Source organism: Ascaphus truei, chromosome 4 (assembly GCF_040206685.1).
Source record: "Ascaphus truei isolate aAscTru1 chromosome 4, aAscTru1.hap1, whole genome shotgun sequence".
NCBI lineage: Eukaryota > Metazoa > Chordata > Amphibia > Anura > Ascaphidae > Ascaphus > Ascaphus truei.
In genome coordinates, this window is record NC_134486.1 from 231,446,088 (window position 1) to 231,466,287 (window position 20,200).

Sequence of the window (20,200 nt, forward strand, 5' to 3'; positions counted from 1 at the left end):
TATTGGGGGGAGAGGGAGATGTGAGATGCAGGGGGGTGGGTATATGCAGGAGATGTGAGATTCAGGGAGTGGGTATTTGAGGGAGATGTGACATGCAGGGGGGTGGGTAGATGATGATGATGATGATAATGATTTTACCCATGCGGCCCTTTTTTTTTTTTTTAAATATGTATTGGGGGGGGGGGGTCTTTTAAAAAATTTGAGGCGGTGGGGGACTTTTTTAAGATGTATTGGTGGGGGCATTTTTAATATCTATTGGCGGGGACAGTTATTTTTATTATGTATTGCGGGGTGGAGTTACATTTATTTAGGGGGCTGTTTTTTTTTGTATGTATTTTGTGAGGGAGGGGATTGTTTGGGGTAATTGACAGAAGGTAGGGACGAGTGACGGGAGGACAGTGAGTAAGAGGGAGTAAGAGAAACGCAGGGGAGATAAATATGTGAGGCGGGAGAGTGAGTGAGACAGAGGAGAGAAATACATGGGTAGAGGGGGATCATGAGGTGTGAAATTAACCTAATTTGTCAGCCAGATAGGGGTTCCTCGATTTTTCGAAATACTTCAATGGTTCCACGAAACAAAAAATAGATACACAAAGGTAAGAAAAAAACTAAAAGAAATTGATTAAATCCATGATTTTGTAAATGGGCAGAGGTGAACAAAAGTTTAACAACCTATCCGTTTTTTCGGTGTTTTTGTGAAGTACATAAGATTGGAGTAATATAGTTAAAAATAGAGCACATCGGAGGCACAGCTAAGTATTAAGGAAATGTTACACTGCAAAATCAGACAGAGATGTAAATCCTTGATCAGTCCTGTGTGTCTGGCATATTTCACAAGTGCAACATGTGATTAAAATATTTAACATTGGAAATGTATTACTCCCTTGTCAAATGGCAGTTGTAGTCTATTCAAAGTACAGCTGAACCCCGTTATAACGCGGTCCTTGGGGGCCACAGAATGAGACCGCGTTATAACCCGGATCGCGTTAACATTTCGGCCCGAGGATTTACCAGCAAAATGGAGGTTTTCAAATCAAATCTCGGGAGCCACGCTCAGACCGCGTTATCAGCGGATTCGCGTTGTAGCGCATCGTGCTATATTGGGGTTGAGCTGTATTACTTAATCTCTCCTCTCCCCACCCCAAAAAAGGATAGAAAAACGTTTTGGTTAGAGGAGAAATATCCGTTTTATGTAACATTTGTAAAGGGTAAACGCATTTCGGGAAAGATTTTTAGAATGGCTCTGCTAAACAAAGGTTTTTCCCATCTTGAAGAACTTTCGTAATTTTGTTAGATAAAGGTTTAAAGCTAAGATTATATAGGTTCATAAATCTCAAAGCTATTAGTATGGCTGAATGGCATGTATAACTACTGTAGGTGTTACTTTGATTGGAAAAAAGCTATCCGCGCTCGAGCTGTCCAAAATCGTTTTATAAGGTCAGTCTCCCCTTGTTGATGGCTGTGTGGAAGCGCCTCTTCAATAAAACGCTCCCAAAGGGGCTCCAAACGAAGACCCCGGAAACAAAAACAGATACACACAAAGCGCACCGGAGGTTACTGAACAGCTATAATTAAAGGACTTGTATAAGGCGTGTATCAACAAGAATTGAACAATTAAAGAGTCGAACATTTATTAGTAATAAAAAAAAGGGGGTCTACCACAAAACACACACACGCAAGACAAGCGGTACAAAGCCCGCTATAAAACACCAATGTGCACATGCACTATACAAGCACAATACAGATACCATCATATAAAAAGACCAGTTGGTCACACAGAAAACAACCCTGAAGGCTAAATAGTGCCAGAAAGTGTAAGCACTACTGCCGGGCAGACCGCTGAAGGGGGGAGGCGGGCACTCACCAGAGAAGCGTGAGCTGGAACCGCGCACTGACGCCAAATGTCCGGACCGCACAAGTTGCGGAGATGATACCACAGCGCGAGCTTCCTGGCCTCTGCCCCAGCCAATCGGCAAACGCATAGAGTGACCTCTACCCGAGAGTGCTTCCACTTTCTGGCACTATTTAGCCTTCAGGGTGGTTTTCTGTGTGACCAACTGGTCTTTTTAAATGTTCGTATCTGTATTGTGTTTTGTGCTTGTATAGTGCATGTGCACACTGGTGTTTTTATAGCAGGCTTGGTACCGCTTGTCTTGGGTGTGTGTGGGGTCTGTGGTAGACCCCCTTCTTTTTATTACTAAGAAATGTTCTTGACTCTTTAATTTTTAAATTCTTGGGGATACACGCCTTTTACAAGTCCTTTAATTATAGCTGTTCAGTAACCTCTGGTGCGCTTTGTGTGTATCTGTTTTTGTTACCATGATGGGAATGCTTTCTTTGCAAAAAAATTACTTTATATTCAGACACACAGGAAGTTTTGATGAGTAAAAAAAGTGATACCCGCCACCGTACAGTGTACAGCATATTAAAATACCACTTCTGAGCACTCATGTCTCCTCAGACATATTGAAAATCCTGAATTGCTTTAAAATATGTTTTAATATGATTACATGGGCCACAAAACAAATAGAAGATCTATCTGCCTACTCTGAGACCATGGAAAGATTAAGAACCAGCGACCTAAATCCTATGGGTAAATCTAAAATACATGTTCAAAAGGGACATTTACAGCAGAGTTTATGCCAGTTACAAAACTATTTGGTCAGGAGCATTATCAGGCAAAGACGATTGTAAGCTTTTTTTTTCCAAAAAAGCACCCGGTGCGCATGCCCAGACGCGGAAGTCGTTCGCCACACATGCGCAGACGCGGTCATTTGGCGCAGATGTGCAGACGCGTCCATAATGTGCAGCGCATGCGTAGACACTACCGTAGATCAGAGCGTATGTGCAGATGCACCCATCTTATGGCGCACATGCGCAGACGCGACCTAAATTCTGTGCACGTGCGCAGACAGTCTGTACATTCACCCAACCTTCTGTATGCATGCGCATAGCTGACCAAAAATCAACTGCAGAGATGGAAAGACCACTCACTCTCGCACGCACGCACACTTTTAGTGGAACTCAGTGAGTAAAAATATATAAATACAAATGGCTAAAAGTGTAAAAAGGTTCCATTTTATAATATGGAAAACATGCGATGTATGTCAACATATAACACGTATTGTATATAGCTTTATATAATATAGTAACTGTAATGATATAAAGAAACAAAAAATGGGGTGTCCTGAGTACGCACATTCTAAGTTAAACTGCTTTGCTTTTTCACTGAAATTATATTTTGATTTTTATCATTTTCATTCAATGAAACACTTTTCAGTGACAAAACGCAAAGAAGTTTCACTTACAACGCATGTGCTCGGGGCACACAGCCTTTATATATATATATATATATATATATATGTGTATGTGTGTGTAGAGGTATCAGTACCATGTTAGCCGAGCTTCAATAATCAAAAAATAAATAGATGATACCGTTCTGTGGCTAACGAAATGCTTTTATTTGTGCGAGCTTTCGAGATACACTGATCTCTTCTTCTGGCGATGTTACAATGAATGAAGCAAAAGGTATACTTAAAAACAGTGTCTCTTGGAATGTTAACATATATATATTCCACCTGATGAGTGATCTTAATATGTTATAAGTTTAAAAAGAAAAAAAAAAAGTACCGGGGATATACACTTGCCAAGTCTACTATACGTTTCATTTGGGCACCAAACGGAAGGAACTAAGTTCAGCCACTTGATGATTAATGATGTTCTTACGTTTGCACAACCACAGCGATGCATTTTTTTCGTGTGCATGTTTTCAGTTTGTATTAGAAGATGCAACGCCTTTTCTCTGAACTGTATACCTAGAATGTTCATGAATACATGGTTCTCACTCCAGCCCTCATAGAAATCTGCTTATTGCTGAAATCTGGTGCATTAGAAAAATAATAATAAGCATGCATTTAGCTTAGGTGTGACTTACACTTGCTTTGTCTACAATTTAATAGCATTCTGCTTTGCCAGTCCACAAAAAAAGTAAAACTAATTCCTGTTTCGTTATTTATCCTTTTCACATACTTCAATGTGAAATCTTACACAAATCATGGAGTAATAATATATATGTTTGATTCCGCCCTTAATCATAACACTAGAATTGCTCCAACAAGCCACCAACAAAAGCCAGGTGTATTCCCAAGATCTTTCATTTTGCTTTTCATGGCTTGGCTTTCAAGCTTTAGAAATTGTATTTCCATATAGAATTAAGGGAAACCACAATGAAATTGCTCCTAGAATTATACAGCCTTCTTTTTTAATTTTTTTGTCCTTTGTACTTCCTAGAAAACATAAAATAAACTTTTTGATCCTACTGGGATTATTCCTAATACGCATGTTTAGGAATCAACTGTTTTTGCATAAGTAGTCTAGGGATGATTGTGTCTTCAGGTATACTTCAGCCTATAGTGAAATAATTTATTTTCGTACAAAGCATAAGTGTTTGTGAAAAGCTATTCCAACCACAAATTTCTATGTTGAAATCTAGCAGGAGCTACAGTACTTCTCATTTTAAATGCTTTCAAAAAGGGACCGATTCCCTGTAGTTAAACTAGAATACAGTAGTCACAACTTCTATTCGCCCAGTCTTATTTCCATCACCTTTACAATCCAAATAGCATACTACGATGGTGTCCCGAGAAGTAGAATTGTGCTGATCTAAAGTGCCTGTTTTTATTATTACAGCTCGACATGACATCCTGAAAAATTGTAAAAGCAGAGATTAGGTTTCACATATTTCAGGAACAAATTTCACATAAGTGTGGCTCAGGGATACAAAAAACATTTACACGTAATGTATTTTTCAGATTTTGTAGTGTGGCTTTTACTTGAACTGTTGCAGTATAATTGTCGAAAATACAGGCCTTTGTTACGATCTAGCCTCCAATAATAGGCGTGTGTATTGCATTTGCTGTGATATGTCAACATTTGCCAAAGTGAACAGCTGAAATAGTAGAGAAAGTGTTACATGATTGGTACTTTCACAGCAACCAATGTTGCTGAATGCATCTTTAACAATGCTCAAGGAAAAGTATTTGGTGAGTGGAACTGCACTGTTTACAGCTTTCTGTTAGCACAGCATACAATACCTCAGGGCTATACATTCTAGTACTATTTTTCAAAATTGATATCCTGCAATTAAATTGCATTCTAAAGAAGACTACAGCAAACTATTTTGCCTGTTCAGCCATAGAGGAAAGGTGACCCATTAGTTCTCTAGAGATCTTTGTGTAGGGGGGAGTGCAGATTTCACCAAAACTATAAAAGACAAAGAAAACAATATAGCCAAACTAAATGAAGATGCGCTTCTCTTGTAATCTTATCATGCCAAAACTCGCATGAACCCAAAGAATATCAGGCAGTGATAAGCTCAATAGGTTAACTCCAGGGATCCTTCCAAAAGTGGCTCCTATTTATCCACCCATTTCAACTCAGATGTCAGATGTGTGTGGCACAGAACTCCAATCCTCCCGGGGTTAGAAGATTACACACAATAGTGTTAATGGTTTTTTTATTTTATATAAAATATATCCAAGACTAAAAAGTGAACACTCCAATTTTATAAAGTCTTTAAGGCTTATTAAAACAATTGGATAGTGCACTCCGACCGCAGCCAGCACAGCCCCTCCGATCGATCTCACTGATGCGGTGTCCAGACCAGATGCTCTCACTCTGTGCCTCGGTGCTTGACTCACGGTCTCGAGATGGTTCATCAGGTAGCACTCTCCTCTCTCGGCATACCGGTCACCAGCTCAACGCCTTTTGCTACAGCTTTGTCAGCCTTGGTGTCCTGAGCGGACATCCTCTGCTATTGCACATTGCGCTTTAATGATCTAATTAGAACTATACCACATGGCCTCTCTAATTTTTGGTGTGATTCTGTGCTCCCCACTAGACAAAAATCTTACCTAAGAACTAGGACGGCTCATTTCGGTGTAGTAGTGAATACCATATTTTTTACCCTTTAGATCACTTAATTTTATAAGTATTTGCCACTATATTTGATCATTTCACTTTCAACAATGGTTTATTACCCTGGCTTATAGTCATCGTTTTCATTTGAGATTTTGTTCCCTATATTTCTGTAGCCTTAACTCCGTTGTTAGGATTCTACAGTTTTCACTGTATACGAAATAGTTTAGGTTGTAATCAATGGTATTAAAACTATTACAACATATGTTAAATAAAGTAATCATACTTTGGGTTTCCATATACAGATGTAACAGGCTTAAATGTTCTCTGTTCTATCTGGATATGTTGTGATATTATGCAGCACTATTATTGCCATTGAATCGTACATTTGATGCGGTTCTGTTAGTGTGGTTTTGTTATTTGTTGAAACAATATAACACGACAGCTATGTCTGCTAGTATGGTACTAAATCACTTTCCAGAAAATGATGCCCACTTTTTAGAGTACAACAAATAATGAATATGGTGTAGCCGGAGCCCTTCCGGTTCCATGCTGTTTTGTGCATAACATGCTATGTCCTGACTAAAAGACCAATGTGGTGCTGACAGTGGACTGTCATATCATTGAAAAAAGCTATTATGATAGCCAAAATATTATTATTATTTTTTTTTTTTAGACTTTATTGAATTTTCGTGATCTGTTTTTCCTGTGGCTTCTAAATCTCTGTGGCAGCATTTGTCGGTAGTGGCACTATTTGTCGGTAGTGGCACTAACATTGGGCGGTGTCTCGTGGGTAGTATGGAGCGTTATCCTCACCTGGACTTCAAATTGTCCCTCTCTTAATCTTGGGTGTTTGTCTCCATAACGTCTTGGATGTATTTCTCCCCCCTCCCCCACAGACCTATAATAGGATGACCATGTGAAGGTCATAAAAATGTTTAGAACTTTGGCTCTTATTTTAGTGGTGTTTACGATCTCCAAACTGAATTCAGGAAAGCGTGTTCATTATTTGTAATGTTTGTCACTGTTTCCAGTGCTTCGAACACTTCATAAGCATTTCTTTTAAATTAATATGCTTGCATGCTCAGGTGGCTTTTAGGTTGGGGGAAATAATGATATAGATTTTGAAAGTGACATTAAATCAAGGATTTGTGAGGTTTTTTTGTACGGTATTTGGGTTATTTCTGTAATATGTGAGAACCATCTACTAGTTGGGGTTTGAACATTGCTCGCATCAGACACTTACATTTCCTTACCACTCAGAGGTTCAAACCTATTCAGCACTCAAAGGGTTAATTGTCGGTGAACAGCGTATCCACACGCAAATGACATGTTTAATACTGTTTCTAACTAGAATTAGGGCTAATGTAGATTCATTGCATTGTACTGGAGTAATGCATAGAATCAGTTCACTTATTTAAGGAGATACATTATGAACCATGTTCCTCATTACAACCGAAGTGTTTAAAGTTTTATTTTGTTGTAATAAGTGTTCCACATGTTCACTTTTTAATGTCCTGTTTTATGCTTTTGCAGGCTCACAGCAAACAGGATTTCTCAATGCCATAAAGGACAGTCCTGCAAGATATCCTTTGACAGCTGTTTTCGTCTGAATTTGAATGACATTACAAACTCTTTATATGAAGGGCTAGAACTTTCTTTAACGAAGCATGTTTAGGTGCAGTGAATTGGCTTTGTTTTCCCGTTCTTGACTCCCGGTACACACATGTACCCGTGTACACTAGTTTATCACACAAGCTGTGCTGAATCTCCTGTATGCCCCATCTCCTAGTTCCTTAGCCAATTCTGTCTTGACCTTTTTCTGAACAACAAATATATTTTTTTTTAAGTACTGTAATGCCTCATTTTTTTTTTTTTTTTTTTTTAACAGAACTGCTACCTTTGACTTATTGTATATGGCGCAAGTTAGTATAAAGTAAGATGTGCACTAAAGGGATGCAGAAGCAACTGTTATTCATTCCTCAATCATGCACCTTTTATCTTCCTACATTTCAAGGGCATATTCCATTTTATATTGACTGGATGTCATTCATTGCTCATCTTACTCATAGCAGACCATCAGGTGTATTCAGTAAGCTTCAGTAGTGCCAGTGTGGCGTTAACGCACAAAGCCATATTGAAGTTAATGAATAAGCCCCCAGGTGTCAATTCAGAGTCTGTGCTCTTTACTACTGTTACTTTTGCTTTAAAAAGTATAGATGATTCAATTAACTTTTTTTTTTTTTTAATCTCCTCTAAAAGTCCCATTTTAATAACTATATCCTTTAGGCATAGTATGGAGTGTCAATAGGGAATTCCCTTTCAGATTTGACTTGGTGAATACATATTGGTGAATTCTACTACACTGCATGTACATTGATATGCAGTCAATTATACTGTAACTCGAAGCGGATCCCATCAATGCAAGATAGACAGTATTAAATGGTGTACAAAAATATTAACTAGGTATTTTTGTCTTGCGCCTTAATTTTGAAATGTAAGTGATTAGAGACACAAATTCCAATGTTAAATGTATCAAATTGCATTACACTATTGTAGTGCTCTTCAAATTTCAAAAGGGTCAGATCAGAAAAAATGAGTCGGCCAAAAGAGTATGCTAATGTAATTTGTTAGATTTTAAGGTGTAAAAATGATTACGTCTACGTTTAATGAGTATTTATAACATCCATACCATATATACTTTCTTACATTAAAAGTGTGTTTCAGTTGTAAACATTACACTAAAGCTACCTGAGCAACTGCAATCAAGTGAGCAAAAGACGGTTCAAAGATCACTCCAAGGCCGCTCGTAAGCAGGGTTTGGCTCATGTGCTGCAAATTGGAAGAACTCTGTCCTATGATTTCTAGCATTTAAGTAGTGAGTCTGCAAGAGACACCATCAACCTTCAGCTTCTTGAAATGTAGGATGTTAAGCCAAATGCCATTCCTCTGAGACAGTTTTACAGGTAGTGTAATCTATCTCAAACATGGTTCAAGCTGCAATCCTGGCGGCTCTTTCTTGTTATGGAAATTGTTTGTTTGTTTGTTTGTTTTTTTAACTGGATTGGAACAGTAGGTTCTCCAGAGCTGAAATGTTCTCTTTTCAGCACCGGCGATAGATGATGATGTGGCTTCTTATTGGATAAATGCAGGAACCAACTTTTAAAAAAAACTAAATGGAAGGGCACCTCCACTGAAAACTATAGTTATGTTGCGAGTCAGGAGTCCACAGAGTTGAAAATAGCAAGGTTCTGCTTGGGAGTACTCCCAGTTTTCAATCCTGTTATTAAAATAAATGTAAATTCTTTGTCAAATTGCTGCCTTTTCATTTGTGTTTCTAGTATTTTCCTGCCCCGTAGTATCATTGCATTAAGGTCTTTGCCTTTTGTGTTTTAATTTGCCGTGGCACTCCCATTCTATGCATTAAATAATTGGGGATTAAAATCCAGAAGTGGAAGCCATTTTTGCTTGTTTTTAGCCCCCGTATTGAAATAAAGGTAAATACAGCTATACAGAGACAAAATGTTTTAACAGATTCTTCCTTGACCTTAATCTCACTGTTCTGGAAGCTGTGGTGTGTTTTTTTTCTGTCTGGTCAATTGTTGGTCTTTCAGGTTTTCATACGTACTTGATCAGCTCCAATCAAACGACAAATGAAGATGTAAGTCTATCTTTTAATAGTGTAACCTTTTAAATGTTTGTGTGAGGTACTGTACTAATGGACCACTTACTGTAAGTGTTTGTGTGGAGGACAAGAATTCATACTCGTATAATCAATATGTTAATAGATACAAGATGTATATTGATCAAAATGAATGGACCTATCTAAAAGGAACATTTCGGAAATCAACCTTCAGCACTGACCTGCTGACAGGGATAGAAAAGGTCTGCAGAGCGCTGCATGGAAGACATTGCAGTGGTTTCTGGGACAACAACCAAAGTCTTCAGGGTTCACAGACCAGAATGTGATAATTCCTGGTGTAAAGTAAATTGCATGTAGAGAGTTGAAGGTACATCTTTTGATGAGGACCCCTTAAGATCATTTTTTAATAAAATAATTTGTTCCAGCTGGAATTTCGTACTTGGGACTTTGCACATCAAAAGCAAATCACTAGATTACTAGACAAGCTTGCAAATGTAATAACAGGTGCATCTGTGCCCAAGAAATTGAAGGGATGTTTGTATATAAGTGTAAGACCTTGCTCTGAGAATTCTTCCACTGGCCGTAGGTAATGTTCATGGTCAGTTATTGAAATCATTATCGGAGTTATGAATGAAGCAGCCATTATTATGTTTGTCAACACGGGAAATCCATAACGCGGTATTTTGATGCGTCACCATTATGAGCCATAATGCTTGTCAAGTCATGGTCATGGTCATTATCACGTTATCCATGATCTAACGTCAACGGGTAAAATGACAGCTGTGATATCTATACCACATATTGTTCTGTGCAGTGCTTCTTACTTTGGGCTCGTCTTCAGTCAGCAGTTTAATCTGTTTATTTTTATTTTTTGTCTTTTTAGATTAAAGGGTCCTGGTCAAGTAAAAGAGGCAAAGAGAACTATAACCCATACAGCTATGGCAATATCGTCACTAACTGCTGTACTGCTCTTTGTGGACCAATTAATCCAAGGCAAGGCTCCTGGAAGCTCAATTTGATACCTGTATTAACACACTTGCTGCCAGAGTGGCCTGCAGGGCAATTCATAAGAGTAGTGGTACCAGGCCAAGGAGAATTCCAGAATGCCCTTTGTACCTGAAAAAATGAAATTAACATTGGACAGTGCTTTGCATCTGTTGCTCCCGTTGCCCCCAGACACACTAGTACAGGCCTTAAGCACACACTTTGAAATAAATAGAATTACGGGATCCCTTTCATCACATTCTCATTTTGTGACACTACTTAGTAAATAGTCTACCATTGCTGATTGCCTTTTCAATTACATGCAGCATAACAGTAATAGTTTAGAAGTGGCATGATGGATAGTGACTACGTCTTGCTGTATAGTCCAGTACTCCACCTTGCTATTATCCACTACAGTTTTCATAAACCATACAATTTAACCTTTCATTAAATAAAGTGTGTGTGTGTGTAAGTGTCCACTGTTGGCAAAAATAATACATATAGTACATAAAATATTGTGCCAAATAGTGGGGGGGGGAAACGAAACACAAATGTATTGCATTTCAAAAGCAAAAATACTGACGATTTAAAATGTTTGTCCTCTGATTCTTAAGTTTAATAGACAGAAGAGGACATATACAAGCAGATATGCCACAGTCAGTCGCACCAGCAAATGGACTGACTATGTATGGGTCTACTCAGTCTCAGAGCAATATGGTAAGCACTGTTTCCTAATATGTGACTCGCAACTTTACGTACTAACTGCATGCAGACAAACATAACTAATATAAGGATTCACTTTACACTAACATCCTGTTCTATTTATTTCTTTTGAACTTTGTCACAGAAGATGATTTTTTTAAATGATTGCTTAGCAGGGACCTCACCCATGGCAGTGTAACCTGTTTGATGTCCTCAGTGGCCCTACCCCTCGAGTGCCTTATTTAAGTAATCTCTTAATATCCTGGCTGAGGGATTTAATACGTTTATGGATTAAATAAATCTCAATAAAACTTTTGCTTTAAAAATAATCAGTACCTTAAATTCAACCAATTGGAAAATTAATTTATCCATTCTTTTAAAGGTTTTAACGTATAATGTAGTAAAAAAAAGTTTTGTTTAAAAAAAAAAAAAAAAAAAACCTTGTCATATTAGACATTTCAACACTGGAACGGTTAAAATGTCCCGTGCTTAAATCAATAGAGGAAAATTCTGCCACATACCATTTGCTCCAGGGTCATGTGGTAACAGTTACAGCAATCTCATGGCCTTGACATCTCCCCTCTGCTGCTGAATGGAAGAAACGGTCCTCTCTGGTTCAAATTTTTTTGGCTACCTGAAATACATTGCAGTCATCAACTCCTGGAACCCTGCAGAATAGCATAATCAAGGACATGAGTGACTGCTCTTGTGCCTTTCCTAGAAACCCTCATGGGGACTGACAACGTCCAATGTGCAAATCATTTGAAACAGGAAGAAAGTATAATCTGAAAACGGGGCTGCTCACAGAGACTAAGGCTGCGGGCATGGTCAGCGCTTATGCACTGAGCCGCGCTCACGCTTGGCAGTGAGCCCCTCCAGCCGCAATGAGAGTGGCTTTAGCAGGGGCTCGCGCACGCTTCCGCAGGTGTGCGGAAGCGTGCTGACTTTCAGCCGACATTCAGATTTTAGTTTGAGCGCTGAGTCCGCTCACGTGATGCCACAGCAGCCAATGAGAAGACGAGGTGAGTTGAATGCCCTCCGGCGCCGTGACCTTGACGTCAGCGCCACATAGGTGCACTGACTCGACGTCGGCGCCATGGAGTACCGCCTCCCGCCTCCCACCCGCCTCGCTCACTGTCTCGCCGGCTAGGCCAGGCAAAAGCTCCTGCTGACGCTGGGGCGGCATAGTGTGAGCGCGCCTACAGTATGGACGTGGCCTAATGAGATTGTGAGAAAAAAGAGCTGAAAGCAGCACTACAACCAAGATAGTAACACAACCACACCTCAAACTTAATCATATGGGTGGTGCTCCCTGGAGTAAATAGGCATAGATGAATGACAGAAGAATGACAATCTGGGCTGTAGACTAAAGAGCGTTGGCCCAGATTGCTGCTCTAGGGTGTTTCTTTTGACCGTACTCCGTATCAGCAGTCAGCTGTGTTCCAGAATATCTGTGGAATGGTGGAGCCGTGGCTATACCAGGGATCTTTATGTGAAACATCCTTGCTAAATGCCCCTCGGATGACTATGAAGAATCAGAAGGTTCATCTTCATATGCGGTAGTCTGTGGTTTCACCGCTCACTCGTGGGTACAGACTACTGGCATTATTAACACTTTACAGCGTCCATCAGATAGCCCCATGTATTCCGATTACGGCACCTATCAATGTTCTTTCAGTGAGGGAGAGAGCGGCAATCTGGGCTAACGCTGTTTAGTCTACATGAAGAAACATGTATTTTTAAGAGGCGACTATCATTAATGGGACACTATATTGAAAGGTTCTCATCCGCTTCTGCTATTTTGTAGCTCTTTTTAGGCTATCCTTTACACAGCAGCATTTACTACTCTCCATCCGTATTTGATATTACCTGTGAGTAGGATTTATTCCTTCTCCGCAGTAGAATATATCATACAGCTAGGTCCGGAAATAATTGGACACCGACACAATTTTCATAATTTTGGCTCTGTACACCACCACAATGGATTTTAAATGAAACAACCGAGATGCAATAGAAGTGCAGACTTTCAGCTTAAATTCAAGGGGTTAAACAAAAATATCATATGAAAAGTTTAGGAATTGCAACCATTTTCATATATAGACTGTTTGAACTGATTGGACAAATTAACACAATCATAAAATGTTCATTTTTAATACTTTGTCGAGAATCCTTTGCAGGCAATGACTGCTTGAAGTCTGGAACACATGGACATCACCAAACGCTGGGTTTCCTCCTTTGTGATGCTTTGCCAGGCCTTTACTGCAGCTGTCTTCAGTTGTTGTTTGTTCGTGTGTCTTTCTGCATTAAGTTTTGTCTTCAGCAAGTGAAATGCATGCTCGATCAGGTTGAGATCAAGTGATTGACTCGGCCATTGCAGAATATTCCACTTCTTTGCCTTAAAAAAAACTCCTGGGTTGCTTTTGCAGTATGTTTTGGGTCTTTGTCCATCTGTAAACTTCGCTGGATTTGGCTGAATCTGAGCAGACAATATATCCCTATACACTTCAGAATTCATCCGGCTGCTTCTATCTTCTATCACATCATCAATAAACACTAGTGACCCAGTGCCATTGTAAGCCATGCATGCCCATGCCATCACACTGCCTCCACTGTGTTTTACAGAGGATGTGGTATGCTTCGGATCATGAGCCGTTCCACGCCTTCTCCATACTTTTTTCTTCCCATCATTCTGGTACAGGTTGATCTTAGTTTTATCTGTCCAAAGAATGCTGTTCCAGAACTGGGCTGGCTTTTTTAGATATTGTTTGGCAAAGTCTAATCTGGGCTTTCTATTCTTGAGGCTTATGAATGGTTTGCACCTTGTGGTGAACCCTCTGTATTTGCTCTCATGAAGTCTTCTCTTTATGGTAGACTTGAACAATATGATATGCCTACCTCCTGGATAGTGTTCTTCACTTGGCTGGATGTTGTGAAGGCGTTTTTCTTTACCATGGAAAGGATCCTACGATCATCCACCACTGTTGTCGTCCGTGGACGTCCAGGCCTTTTTGTGTTGCAGAGCTCACCAGGGCGTTACTTTTTTTTTTTTTTTTCAATGTACCAAACTCCTAATGTTCCTGCTATCTCTCTGAAGGATTTTTTTTTTTTTTGCAGCCTAAGGATGCCCTGTTTTATTTGCATTCAGAGCTCCTTTGACCGCCTGTTGTGGGTTCACAGCAACAGCTTCCAAATGCGAATGCCACACCTGGAATCAACTCCAGACCTTTGACCTGCTTAATTGATGATGACATAACGAAGGAGTAGCCCACACCTGTCCATGAAACAGCTTTTGAGTCAATTGTCCAATTACTTTTGGTCCCTTGAAAATGATAGACGGCACTTTAAGCCCATATTCATTATTTAACTGTAACTTGAATTTATTTTGGTACACAGCCGAAATAACAAAACTTGTATCAGTGTCCAATTATTTCCGGACCTAACTGTACCACAAATATTTGATACTATCACTTGAGTAGGATTTTCTGCCACGTACATCCTTTTGCTACTGCACTACTCCACCATTTTCCACCAGGGCTTACTATGTTTATATTTTGTGTTATTCATTTATAAACCCTGTTTTGAGGTTAATTTTTTCCTCCACTTTGCCGGCTGGGCAGACAACCCATGTTTCATGAGAGGTTACTATTTAACCCCTCCTGGACCTTAGGGACTGCTGTGAGGTTCTAGCTACCTGTAGTATCATCTTAGGTGCTTTTCCTGTCACATGGTACCGGAGTATTGTCTTATAGGGTACCCCCACAGTTGACTGCTGACATTACTATTTTGACTACAGACTTTGGGAGATGGTTTATTTATGGGGGTTTTTGTATGTGTTTTTATTACATTTGTCCTGTAATCTAATCATTTGGTTATTTACTTCTGCTCAGAAGACTCAGACTGAGCCCCCCGGGTCCGCAGCTCCGTCGGGGGTGGGGGGAGTCAGGAGAGAGGGGGCAGGACACAGACCACAGGTGTGTGGGAGGGTGAGGGGTGCGGCGGCGATTAGGAGCGGCGCCGGCGGCTATCGCCGCCGCCATATGTGACAGGGGGGGGCGTGTGAGCGGAGCGGCGTCCATTACGTGACGTCACTTCCGTTTCACATTTCGCCCCCCCATCTATCCAGTTTTATCCCATCAGAGGTGCCACTAAAGAAGTTTCACTTCAAAAACAGTGGGTAGAAAAATTGTAGATCACAAGTAGTGTCTACTAACACTTAGGAACATATAAAAACAGCATGAGGTACTGGTAGCATAAAAAGACAGGAACCGTGACCAAACTGTGTCGCCATACACGCTTCTGCTAATGCTTGGTGTATCAAAAGTCAGCACGGTTACTGCCCTTACAAACTGGTAGCAAGCTAATGCTTATATGAAACTCTCTGTAAGGGAGTTGCTCTGGGTCAGGACGCGCTCCGATCACGAGCGTTGGTCCCGCCCCCTTGACGTAATGACGTCACTGTGAGTGTTTTTTCTATACACACAAGGTGCCTTGATTTAGCAGCACCACCCTGAGACTGCTGCAGTGCCCTGCTTATTCGGATTGCCTTAATATTTGGTGATCAAGTATTGTCCCTGTGCAAGCTTACCCTTGTGTGTACTTACCTGGTTTACTTACCTGTATATACCATGATTTGGTATATTTGACACCACCCACCACTACCTATTAGCTAGACTATTACTGGTACAGGCGACTGAACCTGGGATTTACTCCTAACATACACAGACATCTGTGGTTGTCTATATCATCTGGCTTTACCCCGCACATATCAGGAGTACAGCCCACACTTTACACCTGAGGTCTGGTGTTTTTTACTTTCGCTGCTTTTTTGGCCTTTATCAGTATCAATCACCCTGGTACTTAGCGTTTGTTATATTTTAATTGAGTCAAGACTCTAATAAATGGTTTTTAGATCACTCACTATACTTACCACTTCATAGACAACCTCCTCCACTACATATTGTGCACTGTTGAGTGCTCTCCGTTGGGGTTCTTTTTCTCTACCAGTATTAGTTCATATCTACCCCTGATTGTAGCACCTCAGTATTATTAATCTAGCATCTGCGAGGGTTATTCCTTCCCTTCCCCCTCCCCAGCCCTTCCCCTAGTTCGTCATTATCCAATCAGTAATGGCCCGGAATTTTTGGCAGCTTGCCAAGTGTTTAAGCCAATCAGCTTTCAGTTCTCATTCTCAAAGAGTGAAATTCGCACTTGGACAAGGGAGGTGATTGGACAGAACACACCAGCAAGGCACTGACTCTTACCCCACCCTCCCTGCAGAGAGCTCCGCACAGGAGAGTGAAGGGAAAGGTTTGTGTGTCTGCTGAGTGTGTTTTGTGGGTGTAAAGGGTGCAGCAGAGTGTTTTATTAGTGTATGTCTTCTGTTGGTTTGTGTTTTGTGGGTGTAGAGGGGGCAGCAGAGTCTTGTTGGTGAGTTTCTGCTGTGTGTTTTTTTCTTGTAGAGGGGGGCTGCAGTGTGTGTTTTGTGGGTGGAGTAGGGTGCAGAGTGTTTTGTTGGTGTGTCTGCACTGTGTGTGTTTACAGGGGGCTGCAGTGGGTGTAGAGGGGGGCTGCTGGTGTTTTTTGTGGATGTAGAGGTGGCAGTCTGTTTTGTTGATTTGTGTCTCTGCAGTGTGTGTGTTTTGGAGGTGCAGGGGGGTGGCTGCAGTGTTTTGTGGGTGGAGGAGGGTGCAGAGTGTTTTGTGTGTGTGGGGGGGTTTACATGGGGGATGCAGTGGGTGTAGAGGGGGGCTGCTGGTGTGTGTTTTATGGATGTAGAGGGGGCAGCAGTCTGTTTCGTTAGTGTGTGTCTGCAGTGTGTTTTGTGGGTGTAGAGGGGGGCTGCTGGTGTGTGTTTTATGGATGTAGAGGGGGCAGCAGTCTGTTTTGTTAGTGTGTGTCTGCAGTGTGTTTTGTGGGTGTAGAGGGGGGCTGCAGTGTGTTTTGTGGGTGTAGAGGAGCTGGGCTGCACAGTGTGTAGGGGGGACTGCAGAGTGTTTGTGTATATAGGGGGGGTTGGTGTGTGTGTGTACAATTTACTTTTAATAAACTTACAGTTAAAGCATAAGAATGTAGACAATCATGCTGATAAATCAATGTATCTTTTTTATGAAAAATGTAAAAAAATAAAAATAAGCCTACATTTAGCCTATAATAGTAAAAAATCCCCTCAGAACAGGGCATTACTGACCAATAATGCCCTGGCTGGGTTAAAGTCCCTCGACTTCGCCTCGTGCCTTCAACTCTTCCAGCCAGGGCATTATTTGCCAGTAATGCCCTATTCTTAAGGGATTATTACTTAAATACATTTTGCATTTTCTCACTACTGACTGCCCCGCTGTGGAGTTTCTGTGAGTCTCGTGGTATTTGCCTTTTACTGAGGAGATTGTGTAAGAACCCTGCAAGCCATTAGGTCTCAAACTGGAAGATGTCTGCTGTGTTTCTGGATCCTGTTATCTTGCATGTGTTTGCATTCTTCAGTTGTATTGGTAAATGAATAAGTGGTGAACATGCAACATCAATTTGTGTGTATTGCAGATTTTTAGAATACTAGTAGCGGTGCAATCCCCTGCCACTTTTAATTTTTTCCTTACTTTAAAAGGGTGCGTGTGCGTGTGTGTCTCTCGCTTTACTCCAGTTAAACCGGTGTGTCACATAGTTGTGTATTGGAATGTTAAGCGGTACTGCACCTTTCAAATATGTAGTCCTGTCGGCATAATTTGTCCGCTTGTCAGTGTCCAGATGGAAAGGGTAATTTATTTCCATATTGCTCAGCAAGCCATATCAGAAGATGGCTCCAGTGAATCCCTTTTGCTGACAGATCGTTAGCTCAAAACTGAAACGGACAGATGCTTTTCCAGCTATAATTGCTTGGTTATTATGAGGACTAGTTTTGTCCGTTAATTATATTTACAGGTGTTTGAATATCAGAGTTGTTGACCAAGTCATCCAACTTTTTATATTGTAAGTTATGATCAAAGTACAGTAATATATTATATATGCCTTTGGCAAAACACTCAAGCAGAAAAACCTTACACGCGCACACGCACGCATATATACACGCACACACGCAGTATCAGTAGCAGAGTAGTTTTGTGTTCTCATCTTTTCCATTATGTTTCATATTTTATTCTTTACCGTCTCTCCCAATTTCATCTATCACCCACTTCAATTTTTCATCCATCTCCTCCTCTGTGGGTCCTTTTTCTGTCGTCCATCTTTCCTTCTTGCATTTTGATTCTGGTATGGCTAGTCTATGTTAAAACATAGGCGCTATTTGTGTGGTGCTTAACCTTGTGATTGAAGTGATTTATATATTAAACAAACACAAGTGAGTGGCTCAATCCCCAAATTAACGGCCTTAAGGTTATAAAGATAATGTGAATAAAAAACGAGGGGAGTATTTAAAACCCTGTGTGGTGTTCTAAATCAGGGGTGCGCAAACTTTTTGCCTTGCGCTCCCCTGCCTGCTCGCCCCCCCTTTACCTAGTGTGAAGCGTCAAATGACGCTGCTGGGTCGTGTGAAGTCACGTGACCCCATGGTGCCATTTGATGCTGCGTCGCCAAAGCCGACTGTAACTCACTTACCTTGACACAGACCTCGCGCGGTCCCCCAGCAATTCATTTAAATGCCTTGGGGAAGAGTGTGTGGCCTCTGCAACCGCTGCTGTCCTAATTTATCCATTATTTTGTCCTCTCTTATACTCCTATTCTGAGACAAACAATATAATTACACTTTTGCATAGAATAAATAAAAATTGGACCATGGTGGAGGATTCTGGAAATGAGATTCCCTGGGATCAGCTGAAGTGTTCAGTCACCCTTCTCAGACTGAAGGAGAGAGAATGGGACACAGTGTAAATCAGAATGTTTTTATGGAGGAAAAAAGAACTGTGTAAACTCTCTCTCTCCCAGTTCTTCAACCCGTCAAGTCTCCTCAATCTTTTATGCAGTATGGTATGAATAGAACTGGGAGTGTGCGAGTTTCAGGCCTCATCCAGGGTGCAACCGAGCAACGTGACTTCAGGCGCTCAGGTTGCCCTGGCAATTCCTGGCCAGCTAGTTGCACGCGTGGCGCACTTACCACGGAAAAACATTTTTTTAGCGCGCAACTTTTATTTAACCCCCCAATACATATAAAAATACACCAAAACCTCCCCCCAACAATCCAACAATCCAACAATACATATAAAAAAAATACACACCCAATACAAATAAAAATCAGACTTACCTTGTGGATGGGCTTAGGTCAGGCTGCGGGGTGGGGCAGTGGCTGCGGGGGGGCTGGTGGTAGTGGCTGCTACTGGGGAGGGTGGGGTGCGGTGGCTGCTACTGGGGGGGGCGCTGTGGCTACTACTGGGGAGGGTGTCGGAGGCTTCTACCGGCGGGTGCTGTTGCTTTGGGGAGGGGGGGTGTTAGGCCGGTGGCTGCAGGATGTCTGGGGGGGGGGGGGGCGGCGGCGGCCTGGGTTGCCAGGTGGCGTGTCCAAAAATACTGGACATAATGATAAAATATGAGACCCTCCCCAATACATATAAAAAATACCCCCACGTTCTCCCAAAACACATAAAAATACCCCCCCATACATATAAAAATACCCCCCCAATACATAAAAAAAATACCCCAACCACCCCCCCCCCCCCCAAATACATATATAAAATACCTCTACACCCACAATACATATGAAAATCAGACTTACCTTGGGGATGGTCTCAGCTCAGGCCCGGTGGCTGCGGGGGGGGGGGGGGGGGGGCGGTAGCTGTGGCGGTGCTGCTCACGCTGGAGAGACCCGGCACCGGGTGCAGCCACACTGGGGGTTTTTTTGTTTGTTTTTTAATATTAACGTGCACGGCCACTCAGGGAGCCCCCCTGACTCACAGGGCCCGGGACGCCAACCCCAGGAGACCCCCCCTGTTGGTGGGCCACAAATGATTCAACATTCATTACCCATGTGTGAAA

General features: G+C 41.4%; 1 protein-coding gene across 5 annotated transcripts in view; it reads left to right on the forward strand.

Moving 5' to 3' along the window:
- Positions 1-20,200, forward strand: part of ZDHHC14 (zDHHC palmitoyltransferase 14) — a 164,973-nt gene that overhangs the window by 131,710 nt on the left and 13,063 nt on the right. For all 5 annotated transcript variants that reach the window (XM_075596987.1, XM_075596983.1, XM_075596985.1 and 2 more), the window contains 4 exons: positions 7,453-7,501; positions 9,475-9,577; positions 10,443-10,552; positions 11,158-11,260. In XM_075596987.1, the coding sequence (XP_075453102.1) occupies positions 7,453-7,501; positions 9,475-9,577; positions 10,443-10,552; positions 11,158-11,260 (365 nt within the window). The remainder of the gene's footprint in view (positions 1-7,452; positions 7,502-9,474; positions 9,578-10,442; positions 10,553-11,157; positions 11,261-20,200) is intronic.